The 17132-nt window shown below is 40.5% G+C and overlaps 1 protein-coding gene across 14 annotated transcripts in view; it reads right to left on the reverse strand.

Moving 5' to 3' along the window:
• The window catches only part of LOC138764176 (voltage-dependent L-type calcium channel subunit alpha-1D-like), a 427400-nt gene that overhangs the window by 187130 nt on the left and 223138 nt on the right, over positions 1–17132 (reverse strand). For all 14 annotated transcript variants that reach the window (XM_069939715.1, XM_069939725.1, XM_069939713.1 and 11 more), the window contains 3 exons: positions 16338–16473; positions 8255–8384; positions 558–617 (listed from right to left, as the gene is read on the reverse strand). In XM_069939715.1, coding sequence (XP_069795816.1) covers positions 558–617; positions 8255–8384; positions 16338–16473 — 326 coding nt within the window. The remainder of the gene's footprint in view (positions 1–557; positions 618–8254; positions 8385–16337; positions 16474–17132) is intronic.

A 17132-nucleotide genomic window follows, 5' to 3' on the forward strand; every position in this document is an offset into this window, starting at 1 on the left:
TGTTTTGTTTTCTTGATATTTTATTCAACTATCTTTAACTACTCATTTAAATCACCAGTCAAAACTTAACTTTGCAGATTAGACTAGGGTCGATGCCACCAATTTTTATTGAGGAGTCTAATTAAATGCAAGTTTCTAATATGTCATAAGATCCAATTGCATGAAAAATGTTGTGCTTGAAAACAAAAATGTTAAAAATCATGTGCATAATTCTATTAATTATTCGCTCGACCACAGACTTCTATTTGAGTGTCTAGATTGAAAGAACCTACTGGCCAATAACTTAAAAGTTTAGCAGTGTATTTGATATGAAGTGCTGCAGAAATATCACTCAGAATGCATGCACCATGCTGCAGTGAGATTTTTGTGCAAAAAGGTAATAAACCCATTAGTTATCACACACAACATTCTGGACCACTGTTACCTTCAACATGATTTCAAAAGTAAACATACTAGTGAAGACATAATCTGCATAGCCTAGGATCTGTAAAGAAATCAAATGATTTAAAGAGTTTGCTTTAATCATTCACTGAGGCAAGCAAAAAAATATATATTACCTTGAACAGGATTTCAACAGTAAAGATCGCAGTAAAAGCATAGTCAAAATAACCAAGTATCTGTGAAGGCAGAATATTAATGTTCAGCATTATGTGGAAATTGGAAACTGTCTAAAGAAAATTACTTGGTTGATCTTAGAGCAAATCTTTTTACATATAATTTGTGCATTCAGTTTATATCAGGTCACATCTTTGAAAAGGAATTATCCAGATTGTCAGTCATTCTAATGTTGAGTGTTGAATTTAGCTCAAGTAGAAATCTTGGAAAGTGACATTATATTTATACATAATTCTCTGAATTCATAAATCCTATCCTAATGCAGTTAGCACAATGCTCAACAGCACCAGTGATCAGGACTGGACCAGGGTTAAAATCCCGTGCTGTAAGTTTGTACGTTCTCCCTGTGTCTGCATGGGTTTTCTCCCACCAAAACTGTTCGGGTGTAGGTTAATAGGGTATAAATTGCAAGGCATGAACTCGTAGGGCTGAATTGGCCTTTTACAGTGCAGTATGTCTAAATTTTTTTTTAAAATTAAATTTACAATCTAAATTTAAATTTTAAATTAAGACATAAATCAAGGTAATGGGTCCTTTTGGCCCATGAGCCCATGCCACCCAATTGACCTGTAATGCTGGTACATTTTGAATGGCAAGAGAAAATCAGAGAACCCGGAGGAAACCCATGAAGACATGGGGAAAACATACAAACTCCTTACATATAGCATGGGATTCGAACTCTGATTGCGGGTGCTGCAACAGCATTGCACTAATCACTGCATTAACCACACCTTCATAAAAATATTTATGACTTAAAAGTTAATGGCAAAATAAATTATTAAGCTATTTTTTCACAAAATTCAATTGCCATATTTCATTCAATCAATATACCTGTTAGATTTAGTAAACTGATCTATATATACACAAAAAAAAAGCTGTTGAGTGACAAGTAACATTTGCATTACATGTGAGAGGCTGGTTATCCTTGGATTTGCTTCTTGACAAACCATCTACAAGACTAATATCAAGAGTGTGATCAAATATTCCTCACTGTATGGACAAGTACAACACCAATAATACTCACAAAATGGCACAATCCAGGACAAAGTAATCTGCTTTTTTTTTTAAATGTTATTTTTCCAATTTTAACATATTTATACATTCTTTAGTTCAATTTGTTTCTGTGGTTCAAATATAATATTAATTTACTTGAAATTCCCCTCCCTCCCTCTCCAAATATTGAAAGAAAAGCAAACAAATGAAAAAGCAGAAAATGTTAAAGGGAAAAAAAAATTCAGCGAACTGCCATCCTTTCTAATCTACTTCTACTCTTTGAGGTACTTCACCACTGCAGTTTTTATGTGTTTTATCAGATTTTTAGTTCTTTGAGCTACCATTATAACTGGGCATTAACGTACTCTTGATAAAGTGGTCATATTTTGACAAAAGTCTTGTATTTATTTCTTAAGTTATGTTATCTTCTCCATAGTCCAGTTGTGCATCTCTGTGGATCATTGAGAAATGAATGGGGGGGAGTCGGACTTCCAGATGATCGCAATACATTTTTTTGCTACTGTCAGGGCAATATCTACATATTTAATTTGGAATTTGGTTAATTTTCTGCCCACGTCCACCAGATTTCCCAATAATTATAACTCTGGGTCCAGCAGGAAGTCTACTCCCATAATCCTAGTTAATATATTAGATAATTCAAGTCAAAAGGGTCTCACATTCACGCAGGTCCAAATGGAGTGCATACAAGTATCAATTTATAACACACACTGAAGCACATTTCTGATATCCTTGGTTTTTCTTTATGAAATTGTTGTGGTGTGAGATACCATTTGTGTAAGAAATTGTATTGTACTAATCTAAGTCTGGCATTGATCACTGATGTCAGGCTCTCCCTGCATAAATCTGACCAACACTCTTCATCAATCACAATTATAAAGCAGCCTGCTTGACTGGAAAAAGAACATAAGAAGGAGGCACAAGAGTTGATCATTTGGCTCATTAAAATTGCTCCACCATTCATTGAAAATGGCAGTTGATTCAGCTACTGCCTTTTCCCTACGCTTTCATTCCCTTATTTATACAAAATTTGATCTGGTCTTAACTATACTTAATGAGGCAGACTCCACTGTTTCCTTTGGTAGAAGCAATCCCTCCTCAACTCTGTCTTCTCTCCCAAATCTTGAGGCTATGCTTCTTTTTCGAGTATCACCTCCTAGTGGAAACAACTTTACTGCTTTTATCATATTTTTTTTCTTTCAGGATTTTGTATAATTCTGTAAAATCTCATCTTATTCTTCTAAATACCAGCGAGTATTGACATAATCTCTCCTCAGAGGCTAACCATGTCATCTCTGAAATCAACCTGGTGAACTTCCTCTGCACTGCCTCAAAGGCCAGTAAATTCTTTCTCGAGCAAGGAGACCAGAAATGTACACAATACTCCAGTATTCTGTACAGTTGCAGCAGGATCTCCTTGCTTTTAAACTCAAACTAGCAATGAAGGCCAACATCCCATTTGCCTTCTTAATAACCCACTGCAAACCAACCTGTTGTGATTTATTCACAAACACAAGCACCCTCAAGTCTCTTTGCACAACATGCTGAAGTCATTCACCATTTAAATAGTAATTCAATCAACTATTTTTCATTCCAAAAATAGAAGACCACACATTGAGCAATGTTGCACTCCATCCACCAGATCCTTACCTTATCTATTTCTCTCTGCAGATTCTATGCCTTCTACACAATTTATTTTTCCACTTAATTAAGTGAAATCACTAAATTTAGACAGACTAATTTTGTCCCCTCCTTCAAATCATTTACATATATTTTGAATAGGTGTGAGACAAGCACTCCCCTCACCACTGATTGGCAACCAAACACCCATTTATCCCAACTCTCTGCCTTCTAACATACAATCCTTGGAGAACAAACTTGATCAACTCCAAGCCAGACTTCAACATCACAGTCATCAGGAAATACTGTGTGATGTGCTTGACAGAAACATGGCTAAATGTGGATATACCAGATATAGCATGGCAGCCCAAGGGCAACACCCTCCATCACGCTAACCGAACAACGGCATTTGTAAAAACCAAAGGCAGCAGCATTTGTTTAATCATCAATTCACTGTGGTGCATAGACATATCCCAGTCCTGTTCCCCCTGACCTGGAACATCTAGCAATCAAGTGCCGCCATTCTACCTGCTGAGTGAGTTCACTGCCATCATTCTAGTCGCAGAGGACATTCTGTCCCAGGGTAATGTCAGGCTGCCACTGGAGGGACTGAGCACTGTGATTAACAACCATGAGACAGCTCATCCTGATGCTTTCCAGATCATTGTAACCTGAAGAAGTCTGACAAACTACCACCAACACATCACATGAGACCAGGGGAACCAACACACTCAACCACTGCTGCACCATCATAAAGAACGCATACCGAGCCATACCCTGACTGCACTTCAGCAAGTCTGATCATCTGGCTGTACTTCTACTCCCAGCATACAAACAGAAACTGAGGACTACAGCAAAAGTATAGTCAAGGGAGTCAGAGAAGCATCTGCAGGACTGCTTTGAATCAGTGAACTGGAACATATTCAATAACTCATCCATAGACGAATGAATACACAACAGATGTCACTGACTTCATTATGACCTGCGTGGATGAGTGTGTACCGACGCACACATACCAGGTGTTCCCCAACCTGAAGCCCTGAATGAATCAAAGAATTTGCAACCAGCTGAGGGCAAGAACAAGGCCGTTTAAGGCCAGGGATCGGGATCTTTATAAGAAGTCCAGGCATGACATGCAGAAGACTATCTCTGAAACAAAGTGGCAATTCGGAGGATGCCAGAGGCAGAGACAGAGACACACCAGCTATGGCAGGGGGGTGCAGGCCATTACAGCATACAAAGTGCAGGCGAGCTCTATAGATGGCTGTGATGCTTCATTATCTGATGAACACCTTCTCTGCTTGCTTTGAGAAGTATAACCAGTGCCTACTAGAATTCCTGAAAAGGCTGAGGACCCTGTGATATCTGTCTCTGAGGGCCACGTCAGAACATCATTCAAGAGGGTGAACCCTCATAAGGCATCAGGGTCTGACGGCGTACCTGGGAAGGAACTGAAAATCTGTGCCAACCAACTAGCCAGAGGGTTCACAGACATTTTCAACCTCTCATTGCTGCAGAGATTCCCACCTGCTTCAAAAGGGCATCAATCATCCCAGGACCCAAGAAGAGGAGTGTGAGTTGCCTCAACGATGGCCAGCAGTAGCACTGACCTCCAATGTGATGAAATGCTTTTAGAGGCTGGTCATGGCCAGAATGAATACGTACCTAAGTAAAGATCTGGAGCCACTGCAGTTCGCCTATTCTCACAATTGTTCCACAGCAGAACCAATCTCGCTGGCTCTCCACTCAGCTCTGGATCACCTTGAAAACAGCAATTCATACATACGGTGCTCTTCATAGACTACAGCTTGGCCTTCAATAACATTACTCCCTCAGTGCGAATTAGAAACAACGTCTCATCCTCACTGATTATTAACAAGGAAGCGGGCTTAGCCCACTGCTCTACTCATTATACACTCATGGCTGTGTGGCCAGGCACAGTTCCACACTGTTTGCCGATGACACCACAGTTGTCGGCAGAATCACAAACAGCACTGAGAAGGAGATTGATCAGCTCGTTGAATGGTGTAACGACAACAACCTTGTGCTCAATGTTAGCAAAAACCAAGAAAATGATCGCTGACTTCAGAAAGAAGTCAGAGGTACACAACCCAGTCCTCATCGAGGGCTCAGCATTAGAGAGGGTCAAGAACTTCAAATTCCCGGGTGTCAACATCTCGAGGATCCGTCCTGGAGTCTCCAAGTTGATCTAATCACAAAGAAGGCTCGCCAACGGCTATACATTGTGAGGTGTCGGGATGTCACCGAAAACACTCATAAACTTGTACAGGTGGACCGTGGTGAGCATTCTGGCTGGTTGCATCACGGCCTGGTACGGAGGTGCCAATTCTCAGGACGAATAAACTCGGCTGTTGTTAACTTGGCCTGCGACATCACAGGCACCAGGTTTCACTCTGTTGAGGTCATTGACATGAGGTGGAGTCTTAAAAAAGCAGCCTCTGTCCTCCAAGACTCCCACCACCCAGTCCATGCCCTCTTCACTCTGCTACCATTGGGGAAAAAGGTACAGGAGCCTAAAGACAAGCACTTAATGGCACAAGGACAGCTTCTTCATTGGTGTCATTACATTCCTGAATAATCAATAAACCAAAGACCCTGCCTTACTTTTAGGGGACTACTAATATATTTTTTTTATTTATAGTAATGTTGTAAGATGGTTATAATATAAATGTTTGCACGATGCTGCTGCGAAACACCAAATTTCATGACTTGTTCATGACAATAAATTCTGATTCTGATTTTATTGGTTAACCTTTCATTTACCCATGCTAATACATTATCCCAATTCCATGCATCGTCACCTTATGCAAAAGAAAAAAAATGGTGGCACTGCCGCAACGGCAGTGCTGCCAATGGTGTGGACCTGCAGTGAACAGAGAAAGACCGCCCCCACAGGGTCCAACTGCAGAGTCCTGCCTTCAGCTCTGTGCAGGTTTTAAATGGCCTGTTAAGGTAGCTGGTGGTGGCAGTTTATTTTAAAACCCTACAACCACAGGGTCTGGGCCAAAGTTGGCAACACTGATGTATGGCAGTGGCAACGAGGGGCTGCAGACTCCAGGAAGGACTGGTGTATGGCACCAATAAACAGGGAGACTACATCCCATTTGAGAAGGAGAAGCAGAAGAGATGACCCACAGGACGTTGACCATAGCGGCGGACCAGCGAGGGGCTCGGAGGATGACGTACACACAGGTGGCGTGTTGCTGATTACTTAAGGTGAGGAACCCATGCAGCTTGCAGACCACTGCGGTCAAATAACTCACATCAGGCTGTGGACTGCTGGAAGCTGGCTCGAGACTAGATGAAGGGGTACCAGATATTGGAACTCGATCACAAGGGGGTGCCGAGGGTGCTGGAGGCTTCCTGATCATGTCAGAGATCTTCATCTGAAGCTCGTGTTGCTGATAGTTTGGACTGAAGGTTATGTGGCTGTGGAGACTGTCGAAGCACTGGAGGTGAATCCATGGACATTCAATGACTCTGAGGGAAATCTATTTTGCTTCTCTTTCTCTGACTGTGTCACGGGTGCTGGGCAATTTCTGCTGATAGCGAATCTTTGTCTGTCTTATGGCAGACCATAGGAAATACTGTGTAATATCATATTTTCTGTTTTATTACATGACAATAAAATAATCTTAAAATTTTTTTAAGTGGCACTTTATAGAACGCCTTCTAAAAATCTAAGTATCAACCTTTATACACTGCATTCCTTATATTCTCAAAAATCTCCAATATTTATTAAATTTGATCTGAATCCATGGAGCGTCTGTCTGATGAAACAATTTCTATCAAGATCTCTTGCTTTTTCTTTCTTTTAATGATAGCTTCAAGCATTTTTCTGACTACAGACATTGAGCTAATTGTTCTATAGTTTCCTGCCATTTGTCTGCATCCTATTTTGAACAGTGGCATGTTCCAATCTGCTGGTACTTGCCCAGTGTCCAGAAAGTTTTGGTAAATCGACACAAACACATCAACTATAATTTCCAACATTTTCTTTCAGTTTTCTGGGATGTATTCCATCAGGACCAGGGGACAAATCTACCTTTACATCAACTAGTTTGAAGACAGCACCTAACTGGTGATAGCAATTTTATATTGAGATCCTCACTGCCACTGCATCTTTAACATCACTCTTGCATGTTACCCATGTCTTCCACTGTGAGGCGGAAATAAGGTGTGGATATCCCATCCAAAAACCTGAACATTTATTCCCTCTAACAATTGCACAATGTGGCAGCAATGTGCACGGTCAATGAGGGGCATGACAATTATTTACCTCTGCAAGTCTCACACCACCAACTCAATTTAATATCTCTGACATCATGATAAAGATCAGGAGCGGCAGATGCACAGGAACTTTCCGGTCCCATTCGAAGTTAAACACCATGCTGTCTTGGAAATTTATCACTGTTGATTATTTGTCGGTAGGCCTAAATTCTGGTACTCCCTACACAACAGTATTATTGGAACACTTCCATCAAAAGGATGGCAGTATTTCAAAAACATAGCTCCCCTCCAATGACTCAGGGACAGTTAGGAATGAGGAATAAATGCTGGGCTTAGCTATGACATCCACGACCTGGAAAATGAATAATTAAACAAGAAATGCAAATGAACAATTTTCATCCATTAGCAAGAACATAAATGAAAGTCTATTATTTTAACTAGAATTTACTGTTTCACATTCATTCTGCTACTTGAGTGCACTTTGTTTTCATTGAGCAAATTTTCCCTGTGCCGTTGAAAGCATCTATGGTGCTGAATAATGGTTATTGAAAACGTAAAGTCTATACCATCAAGATAGGGAAACAATCCTTTTTGGGCTTAAATATACTGTATACAGTATTATGATCAGAATTGTAGAATTGGTTGAATAAAATCAGCTGTTCACACAAATCTGCACAAGAAATTCAATGTTTGTTGGAACTACATACAACAGTTATAGTAATTGAAAGTAAAACATCAGCTGATGTTACCTACTTACATTGTTACGAAATGAATGATTGCGTATGGGATCTTCTGCTGCCAAGGAAATGCTGCTGAGCATAATGAACACGAGGATCAGATTTGTAAAGATGTTGTGATTTATAAGTCTGTGACAGAAGACTCTGATCCTAACATACAAAGAATTATCTGTTACTTTGTGCTTCATAATTATTTGAAGATAAATAAAATTATTTATGTGCCATTACAATTCCCTAAATTCTTTTTGAACGAATACATTAAACATCCTTGACTGTAAATAATTTATCTCAGTAACTGAAAAAGATTAATAATCTCAAATGTTATCAGGAGGAATTTTAACATTGTTGTCTTCGTTTCATGGCAACCAGCATTAGGTCTGCAAATGCAACAAAAAAAAACTGATAGAGAAAATTATCTTAAAAGAAACATTGATTTGCTATTGGGGTCCATAAGGCTTATTCAAGGACAACATAGAGAAATCTTAAACTGCTGAGTGGTGCAATAGAATCATGATAAATTAAGTTTTTATCTTGCAACTGCTTTAGTTTTAATGGTGACTAGTATTACGAGCCCATAGGACCCCAAAACCCAGCAGCAATAGATATTCATCAAGACAAATGGTTACTTAAACAAAAGTTGCTTTTAATTATCTTTAAACATGAAAACAGAATCACACTTTAACTTAATTAAACTAACCTAACTTAACGGCCTTCTAATTTTAAATACACATGTATGTAATGTGTGTGTAAGTTCAGAAAAGTTCTTTGGTTCATAGTCCAATCTCACTTTTCATTCCTCCAAGTTCACTGGTTGCAGGCAATTCTTATACTGTGCACAGAATTTAACATTTATAAAGTTCACCAGGCTTTTGTGCTTGAAAGGTAAATGGTTACTGCTCAGGAAGGATTTTGCCAGTTTTGAGAGAGAGATATGTTGTTCCAGGACATCCACAACTGATGTACTTCCATCAGCCACTTCAGTGTATTGCTAACGAAACTTGCCCCTTCAGGGTTATCCAGGTGATAATCTCTTTCTTTCAGGTCACCACAGAGTGCCTTTTTGTTCTCTTATTCCAAGTGAAATGTTAGACAGCCAGTCCTCTCCTCTTGCATTAACCACAAGGGCTTTGACCAGGCCGTCTTCCAAATGGGGTTTTCCTCAAGCTTGTCAGTTTGTCCTGTTCCAGTCCCAGCTGCTGACTGTAACACTGCAGAACTGATTTCTGTCTGACTGTCTGTTTGTCTCTCTCTCTCTGAGAGAAAGCCTGTTTGACTCTCTCTGTTTGCAAAACCACATGACCCTCTTAGAACAGTGTTCTCTTCCAGACAATCTGTGGCTCAACAAGATCTTTTATCTGTTTCCTTTTGTAAACAACAATCCATCAGTGAAGCCTCTTGAGCATTCTTCAATGCTCTTGCAAAAGCTGTGGAGCCGATATGTCTCGCATGGGGCAGAGCTCCAGTATTTTAAATAAGATCTGTTTTAAAGTGTTTGTATGTGATCTACTCTAACAAACCTGCCCCAATTTATCTCCCAAAAAAAATCTATATACTCTGTCACACTGGAAACTTAAAAACTGCAGATGTTGGAAATTTGAAATATTTTTTGATTAATTTGCTCTCATTTTATTTCAAAAGAAACGTAACTAATCCAGAGGTCCATATATTTCAACCGACTAATCTTGTATCTTTTCCAAAATATTGCTAAGTATCTCCAAACTTTCTGTTTTCATTTTAGCTGTCTTCTACTTTTATGACTAACACTATAATCTACAAAGAGACCACTTAGCCTGTGCATTTCAGAGTAGTGAGGGGAAATGCATAAGATAGCTGAATTTGACTTTAAAAAACAGACATATCTTGTGTAACATGGTTAATACGTTCCAAACAAGTTCAGTGTTATGAAAAACCGCACTCTTCAAAGCATTATTAGAATGTACAATTCTTTAATGTAATATGTTCCAATCCGATAATTATTTATTCTTTTACCAAGCATTCTCATGCAAACATGTGCATAAAATATTTAAAAAGGATATATAAAACTGAATAATGAAAAAGATTTTTATTGGCACTAAGTGAACATTGTTTATTGAAGAAAATATTTGTCTCATGTTGTTTGCAATTCTTTAGTTCCAGCTCCCCCTACCCGTCTCCGGCAAACTCAGCCTGCAACACTCATCATGAGTGATCCGTCAGGTGAGAAGGCGGTCTCAGGAATATGGAGTCACAGGGCGAGGTGATCGTCAGACACCTGCCTTCAGTATTGTTTGAAATGACACTTGCCTGAAGTTTCAAGATATTGCGGTGACCACTTGGGACAGTGACTGCCGAGACGGTAACTGCCTGGGATGGTGACTGGCCAGGAACCGCTCAACGTGGGTCCGCTCGGGACAGGACCTCTCAGGATGGCGATCATCCTCTCAGGACGCTTTATATCAAAACCTACACTATTCAAAACTGTTATAGAGCGTATGCCTGTACTAGTTAACTTTAATTTTCTTTCTAATGTTAAAGTCATAGCAGTATTAAAAAAGTGAATCAATGCACTAGCACAAAACTCTTTCGTCAACTGTGATAGCAACATCCATTTAAAATAAAATCTGCTCAGAAAACAGGTAAAGTTATTCCTGGCTGGGAAACTGGTGAAAAGGTAAGTACTGAATAACATGTTGGACCTCGGATCTGGATCTAAGATGCAGCACCTGTGCTGGGAGTGGTCTCGAAGGATTGCAGACTCTGGGGAAGTAGAGGACTAACTCAGGGCATCAGAAAAAGTGGGGGGGGGGGGTGAGAATGGAAAAGCCCTCATTTGAAAAGAAGCAAAGGATATGACCCAATGGTATGGTAACCACAGCGGTGGTCCACTGAGGGACTCTGTGGTTGAACAACACACAGGTGGTGCGCTGTTGGTGACTTGATGCAAGGAACCCACACAGGCTGCAGGCGAATTGCAGTCAAAGGATTCACACCAGGCTGTGGATGGCTAGAGACTGGCTCAAAGCGTAACAGGTATTGGAACCGGGATGTGAGAGGGTGCTGATGGCAGGAGGGGTCCCAACGGACTTCAGATGCTGAAGCCTTCCTGTTCACGTCGGAAGTTTGGATCTGGAGTTCAGGATGCCGATGATTTGAATCACATCGGCAGAGGCTACAGGATTGCTGGATGTGAATCCATGGACATTCAGCGACTCTGAGGGGACCCCCTTTTGCTTCTCTACTTCTGATTGTAAGGGGTGCCAGGAAATTTCTACTGATCTTTCAGTGATTTAAAATATTCCAATTTCAAATTGATGTGGTTAGGATGTTTTACCCTGAAATGAGCTTCAAGATGTCCTGGTTTCATTGATTCATTTGTCAAAGTCTGTTAGCATAATAGGCAAAAAGGTGCACATTCATTGTGTACAGCAGGTGTAATCCCAGACTTCAAGAACTGAATATTGACAAACCTTTTGCTTGCTTGGTCTGCTCATTTTGAATATACAACAGCGCGAGCTCCCTGAAACATATTAATACAACGGTGCAAGCTCCCTGAAACTGATTAATCGATATTTTATTATGTTCTAGAATTGAAAAATGTAATGATCAAATCAAAGGAAGAAATTGACCCTAAAAAATAAGAAAAAAAAACGCTAGCGCGATTTCTGACAATTTTTCTTGCAGAGAGTGCATCAAAACTGCGTTATCCTCGTACTTTACTTTCTGGGGTCCCTATTTTTTTTTTCAATTTTGGCAGCGCCCTCAGGCTGGTGACTTGTGTAGAACCCCCCCCCCCCCCTCACCCCTGCATTAGTACACTAGTGCACAAAGATACATACAGTATCACTATAAAAGTAAAGGGGTACTGACGGAGACATGATGAGATCATTTGAAATCCTTGTCACCAATGAGATAATTTGGAATGGAGGACAATAAGACCAGTCAGAAAAAATATAATTAAAATGTTAACCAAGGATAGCAACAGTTAAAATAAGAGAAACATTGGAAGAGCAAAAACACATTATGAAAATAAAAAGAACAGTGATTTTACTTGGAAAGTTACCACAATTGTGTTGTCCTGACTGTGTTGCCAAGTCACATCTTTCACACCAACATAACAAGTTTATTTCTTCAAACCAAGGGTGAGTGAGTGTCTCACCTTGAGAATATATGCGCTAACCACTATGCTATTCGTAAACACTATCTACCAGACACAAACCCACGTGGACCATCCGAATGCTTGTACAGTACATGTGGTGAACTGCTGAACTGTATTGTATTCCTGATTCCCTGGCTCCGCCCTGTCCTTTGACTGTACGTGTGGCCCCTCCCTCTTTTGACCTTATGTAAAGCTTCCATCATCCTGACCCTTCCCCAGAAAGCCCAAGTCACGGCACAGGATTAGGTTTTTGTTCATTGTGAATAAAAGCCTGTAGATCAGCAACTCAGTCTTGGCCTCTTGAGTTGTTTACTGTGTGTCAGTATGTTTCTGATTAACTGAAAACCAATCAACCGAAATTCCAAATATCCAAAAGTCTTTTGGGGTGAGACATGATGTCACAATTTGAAAAAAAAGTTGAAAAAAAAATTAGCCACCATGCTCAAGTGAGGGTTCAGGGAATCAGTTTTACAAAGATTTACACACATTGAAGGAGAGCATAGCACTGACTATTTATTTATAAATTGTCATATTTTTGCCTGTAACTGTGATAAATTTCATTGTGGCATTCTCAGAATTTGAACTGAATCCTGAGCATTCTCCTCACTCGCCTGCCTGAGCCGTGTTCTCTCCCTGCTCGCCCAACCGAGTCGGGCTACTGCTCTCTTTCCACTCATTCACCCAAGCCGCACTCTCTCCCTGCTTCCGCCCAAGCCGTGCTCTTTCCTTGCTTGCCCACCCAAGCCGTGCTGCCACTCTCTTCCCACTCACCTGCCTGTGCTGAACTCTTTCCCCACTCGCCTAAACTGCTCCCTCTGTCAAATACCCTTACAGCAACATTGATGAAATTCTGCTGGAGGACAATCTCCGTGCAATCTCCTACCATTTACAGGTGAGGTGAGCCTTTGGGCTCCTGGGCAGGATTGGTGACAGCGGTGGGGAGGTGTCGGGGATCAGTGACACCCAATAAAAGTATTCTCCTGATCCTACTGGGCTGCTTTGGAGAAAAATTCTGAATATCGGAAAAATCGGCTGAACTGAGCTAGGTCCAGTCCCAAGTAATTTTGTTAATCAGAAACGAAAAGTATATCCAAACTCATAGAACACTTTCCATTAACTTATCTAATATTGATGTCAGGCTTACCGACCTATAAGTTTGTGGAAGGAAAGGTTTGAAGATTGATGTCATTTGAGCAATGGGATAATGACACGTGTTGCTAAGAAACCCCAGCCAAGCTTGTAAATTTGCACTAGCGTGGGCTTTCCGTGACCATGTGACCCACGAGAAAAATGTCGGAGAGAAGGGGGGACCCGTTTACACGACTGGTCCGCGGAATGATGACATAATCTGTGAATGAATAGCGTACAGCTTGATGCTGATAAGATTATACCTGTCACTTGAAAGAAGACTACTTTATAAATGGTTAAGTTAGATTGTAGCAGGGTATGCAAACACTTACATGTGTTTATTCTTGATCCTCTATGGAGGTGACAGACCTCCCTCAGGCCTGGGTACAAAATAAAAGATTTGGAAGAAGAGGAGTCTGAGCCCTTGATTTCTCAAGGAGAGTAATTTATCAATCAAGATCTCACCCCATAACCTGGATGGAGGATTGACACCGATCCTCCACAAATTCCTGGGTTATTTTTGGAGCCATTTTTAAATAACGAGATGATAAGAGTTACCCTAATCCTCTAGCACCTCACCAGTGGCGAAGGTCATTTTTAATACATCTGCCAGGGCCCCTGTAATTCCTGCCCTAGCATCCATCAAGGTCTGAGGGAATATCTTGTCAGGCCCTGGGGATTTAGCCACCTTTATTCACTTTAAGTCCCTAATGGCCATAGTGCCATAATTCCACTTGTTAATCCAAGATTGTCTGCCTTTCCTATTTCTTACATTGAAATAGATGCACCTGAGGACATCATTTCCAATATGTACAAACCCTTTGATTTCTGACTCTATATGCACTTTTAAAATCTCCTTTTTCTTCCTACACTTCACTATCTGGTTTCCATCCATCTACAAATCTAATTTAAACCCTCCAGGGCAGCATGAGCAAACCTTTCTGCAAGGATATTAGTTCCACTCTTGCCCAGATGCAAATCACCTCACTGGTACAGGTTCCACCTTCCCTGGATGAGAGCCCAATGATCCAGAAATCTGAGGCCCTACCTCCTGCACCATGTCTTTAGCCTTGTGTGTAGCTGCATTATCCTCCTGTTTCTAACCTCACTTCCACATGGCACAGGTAGCAACCCTGAGATCACACCCTGGAGATCCTGTCCTTCAAATTCAAGGTGTGAATTTCAGGGCCTCATCACTTTTCCCACCCATGTCATTGGTCCCTCCATGGACCACAACATCTGACTGCTCACTCTTCCTCTTGAGAATGCCATGAGCTCAATCTGACGTATCCCAGACCCTGGCACTTGGGAGGTAACATATCATCTGGGATTCTTGATCTCTTCCACAGAATATCTCATCTGTTCCCCTCACCAATTAATTCCCTATCACAGCTCACCTCTTCTCCTACTTCTCTTTCTTAGCTATAGACCTGACCACTGTGTCTTGTCCCTAGTAGGTCATCCCCCTTAATAGTATCCAAAACAGTACATATGTTATTGAGGGGAATGTCCACAGGAAAACCCTGCACAGCCTTCCTGTTCCCCTTCCCTTCCCAAAATGTCATCCAGCTACCTTTCTCCTGTCTCCTATGTGCAAATGCATCCCAGTAACTCCTGTCTATCCCCCTCCCCACCCCCATCCAGAGTTCATCCAACCCTAGCTCCAATTCCCTCACAGTTTGCAAGAATCGGCAGTTGAATGGACTTTTCACAGATGAAATTGAAAGGGATACTGTTGGCTTTCCTAACTATTCACATTCTACAAGAGGAACATGTCCCTGCCCTGGCTGCTATTTCAGTCTATGAAATAGAGAAAAAAGTTAGAAAAATCTTCTGCACCACCACCACCCTTTGTTCTGCGAAGTCTCAAATTCATCGCTCCTTCACTGGACCCCTCACACAATGGCCACTCCAACAATAGCCACTCCACTTGAGCTTTCTTTCTTTTTATTTGCTGTGGGCTCTTATCTGTTTCACAGACTCCAACCAATTGCTGAGCTTCTCGCTCCACTTTTATTTAAACTCACCTGAAACAAAGCACATCTCTTGACACTCACCATTTGCCGAGGTTCTCAATGATTTATAATAGCCATTTCTTCTTTACATCTTAGTCCTGTTGGAGGGACTCCATACAAAACAATGACCATCCATTTGATTCCACAGATGCTGCCTGACTCACTGAGTTCCTCCTGCAGCTAAATTTTTGGCTATAGTCTAGAAGAGTACACTGGTAGCACTAACAGGGATGCCTACAATTAAAATGCCATGCCTCACAGGGACCCTGGTTCAATTGTGACTAGGTGCTGTCTACATGTAAGATTACATGTATTTTCATTGATTTCTTCTGTGAGTTCAGGATTCCTCCAAGATTTGATTGACATTTTATTAGATTAATAATAAAATGAATCACAAGAGAGTTTATGGACACATGAAGGATTAAGTCACAAAGAAATAGGACAGTGTGGACTCAGTTATTTAATTACTCAGCTGGTCAGGTAGCATCTGTGGAGAAAATGTTAATATTTTAAGTTCATGAACTTTCAGTAGGTTGGTATAAACACTTTCTCTTTTCAAAAGATGTTTCCTGATTTGCTGAACATTTTCAATTTCTGAATTCAAACATCTGCAGACTTTTACCTTTGCACTTAAAACCAAAGAAAATTAAATTTATGACTGTGGAATATAATTAATGTCTGTATTAAAGCAATCTATGTCAAAAGAGCATGACCACTTATGCTACTGACATTTAATAGATTGATTAATGCTGCAATTGCACAGTGTTGATTAATTTCTGAATTCCAATTGTAATTTTGGGTATGAGTATGCAAGGCCATACATACGGGTTAGTATTGCTAAACAGGAAGAAAGCACTCCCTTCTGGGATGGGTATGATTTTCTCCTTTAGATTTAGGTCTGCCAATCTCTGAGGTCGAGGACCAACGGGCACTTCAGGTTCATCTTCATCTTCGTCATCATCTTCAAATAAATGATCAAACAAAATAATCAAACACTGATCCTTTCCGATGGCAGCAAATCAAGTTCATTTTGACCAAAGTACTTTTTGAAAATCCTTCTTTGAGATTTGCAAGCATGCTCTCGCTCTTATTATCCAAAAAGGAATATTCAAATGTAACACTTTTTTAATTAAAGTATAACATTTAAAATAAAATATGAATTTTATTTACAACAGGGTCAAATCCAATTCTGGCCATTGAAATCTATGCTGCCCAATCACACCCAATAAATCTACCAACCCCATGTGTTTTTGGAGGGTGAAAGAAAACCTACAGACAGTGCTGGATTTGAACCCAAATCACTGGCACTGTAACAGTATGGCACTAACCCCAATGCTAACCATGCCATCCTAATAACATAATAGAGAGTATTCCAGCAGATTTATGACATGACTTGAAAGTGGCACAAAGGCTTGAGAGAGTAGGAAATTATACATCTAACTTCCTGAGCCAGCTTATAGTCAACAGCAAACCTTCAGGAGTTTCAAGCATTTCTTAGAGTCTTCAGAGTTCAGAGATTAGTTTTTGATTTTTCTTATTTTAATTACAATTGCTATAAATGTCACTTTAGCTTTTATTGCCTTGGGTGGAAGCAACAGTTGGAGAAAGAACAGCAGCAAC

Source organism: Narcine bancroftii, chromosome 5 (genome assembly GCF_036971445.1).
Source record: "Narcine bancroftii isolate sNarBan1 chromosome 5, sNarBan1.hap1, whole genome shotgun sequence".
Classification (NCBI taxonomy): Eukaryota; Metazoa; Chordata; class Chondrichthyes; order Torpediniformes; family Narcinidae; genus Narcine; species Narcine bancroftii.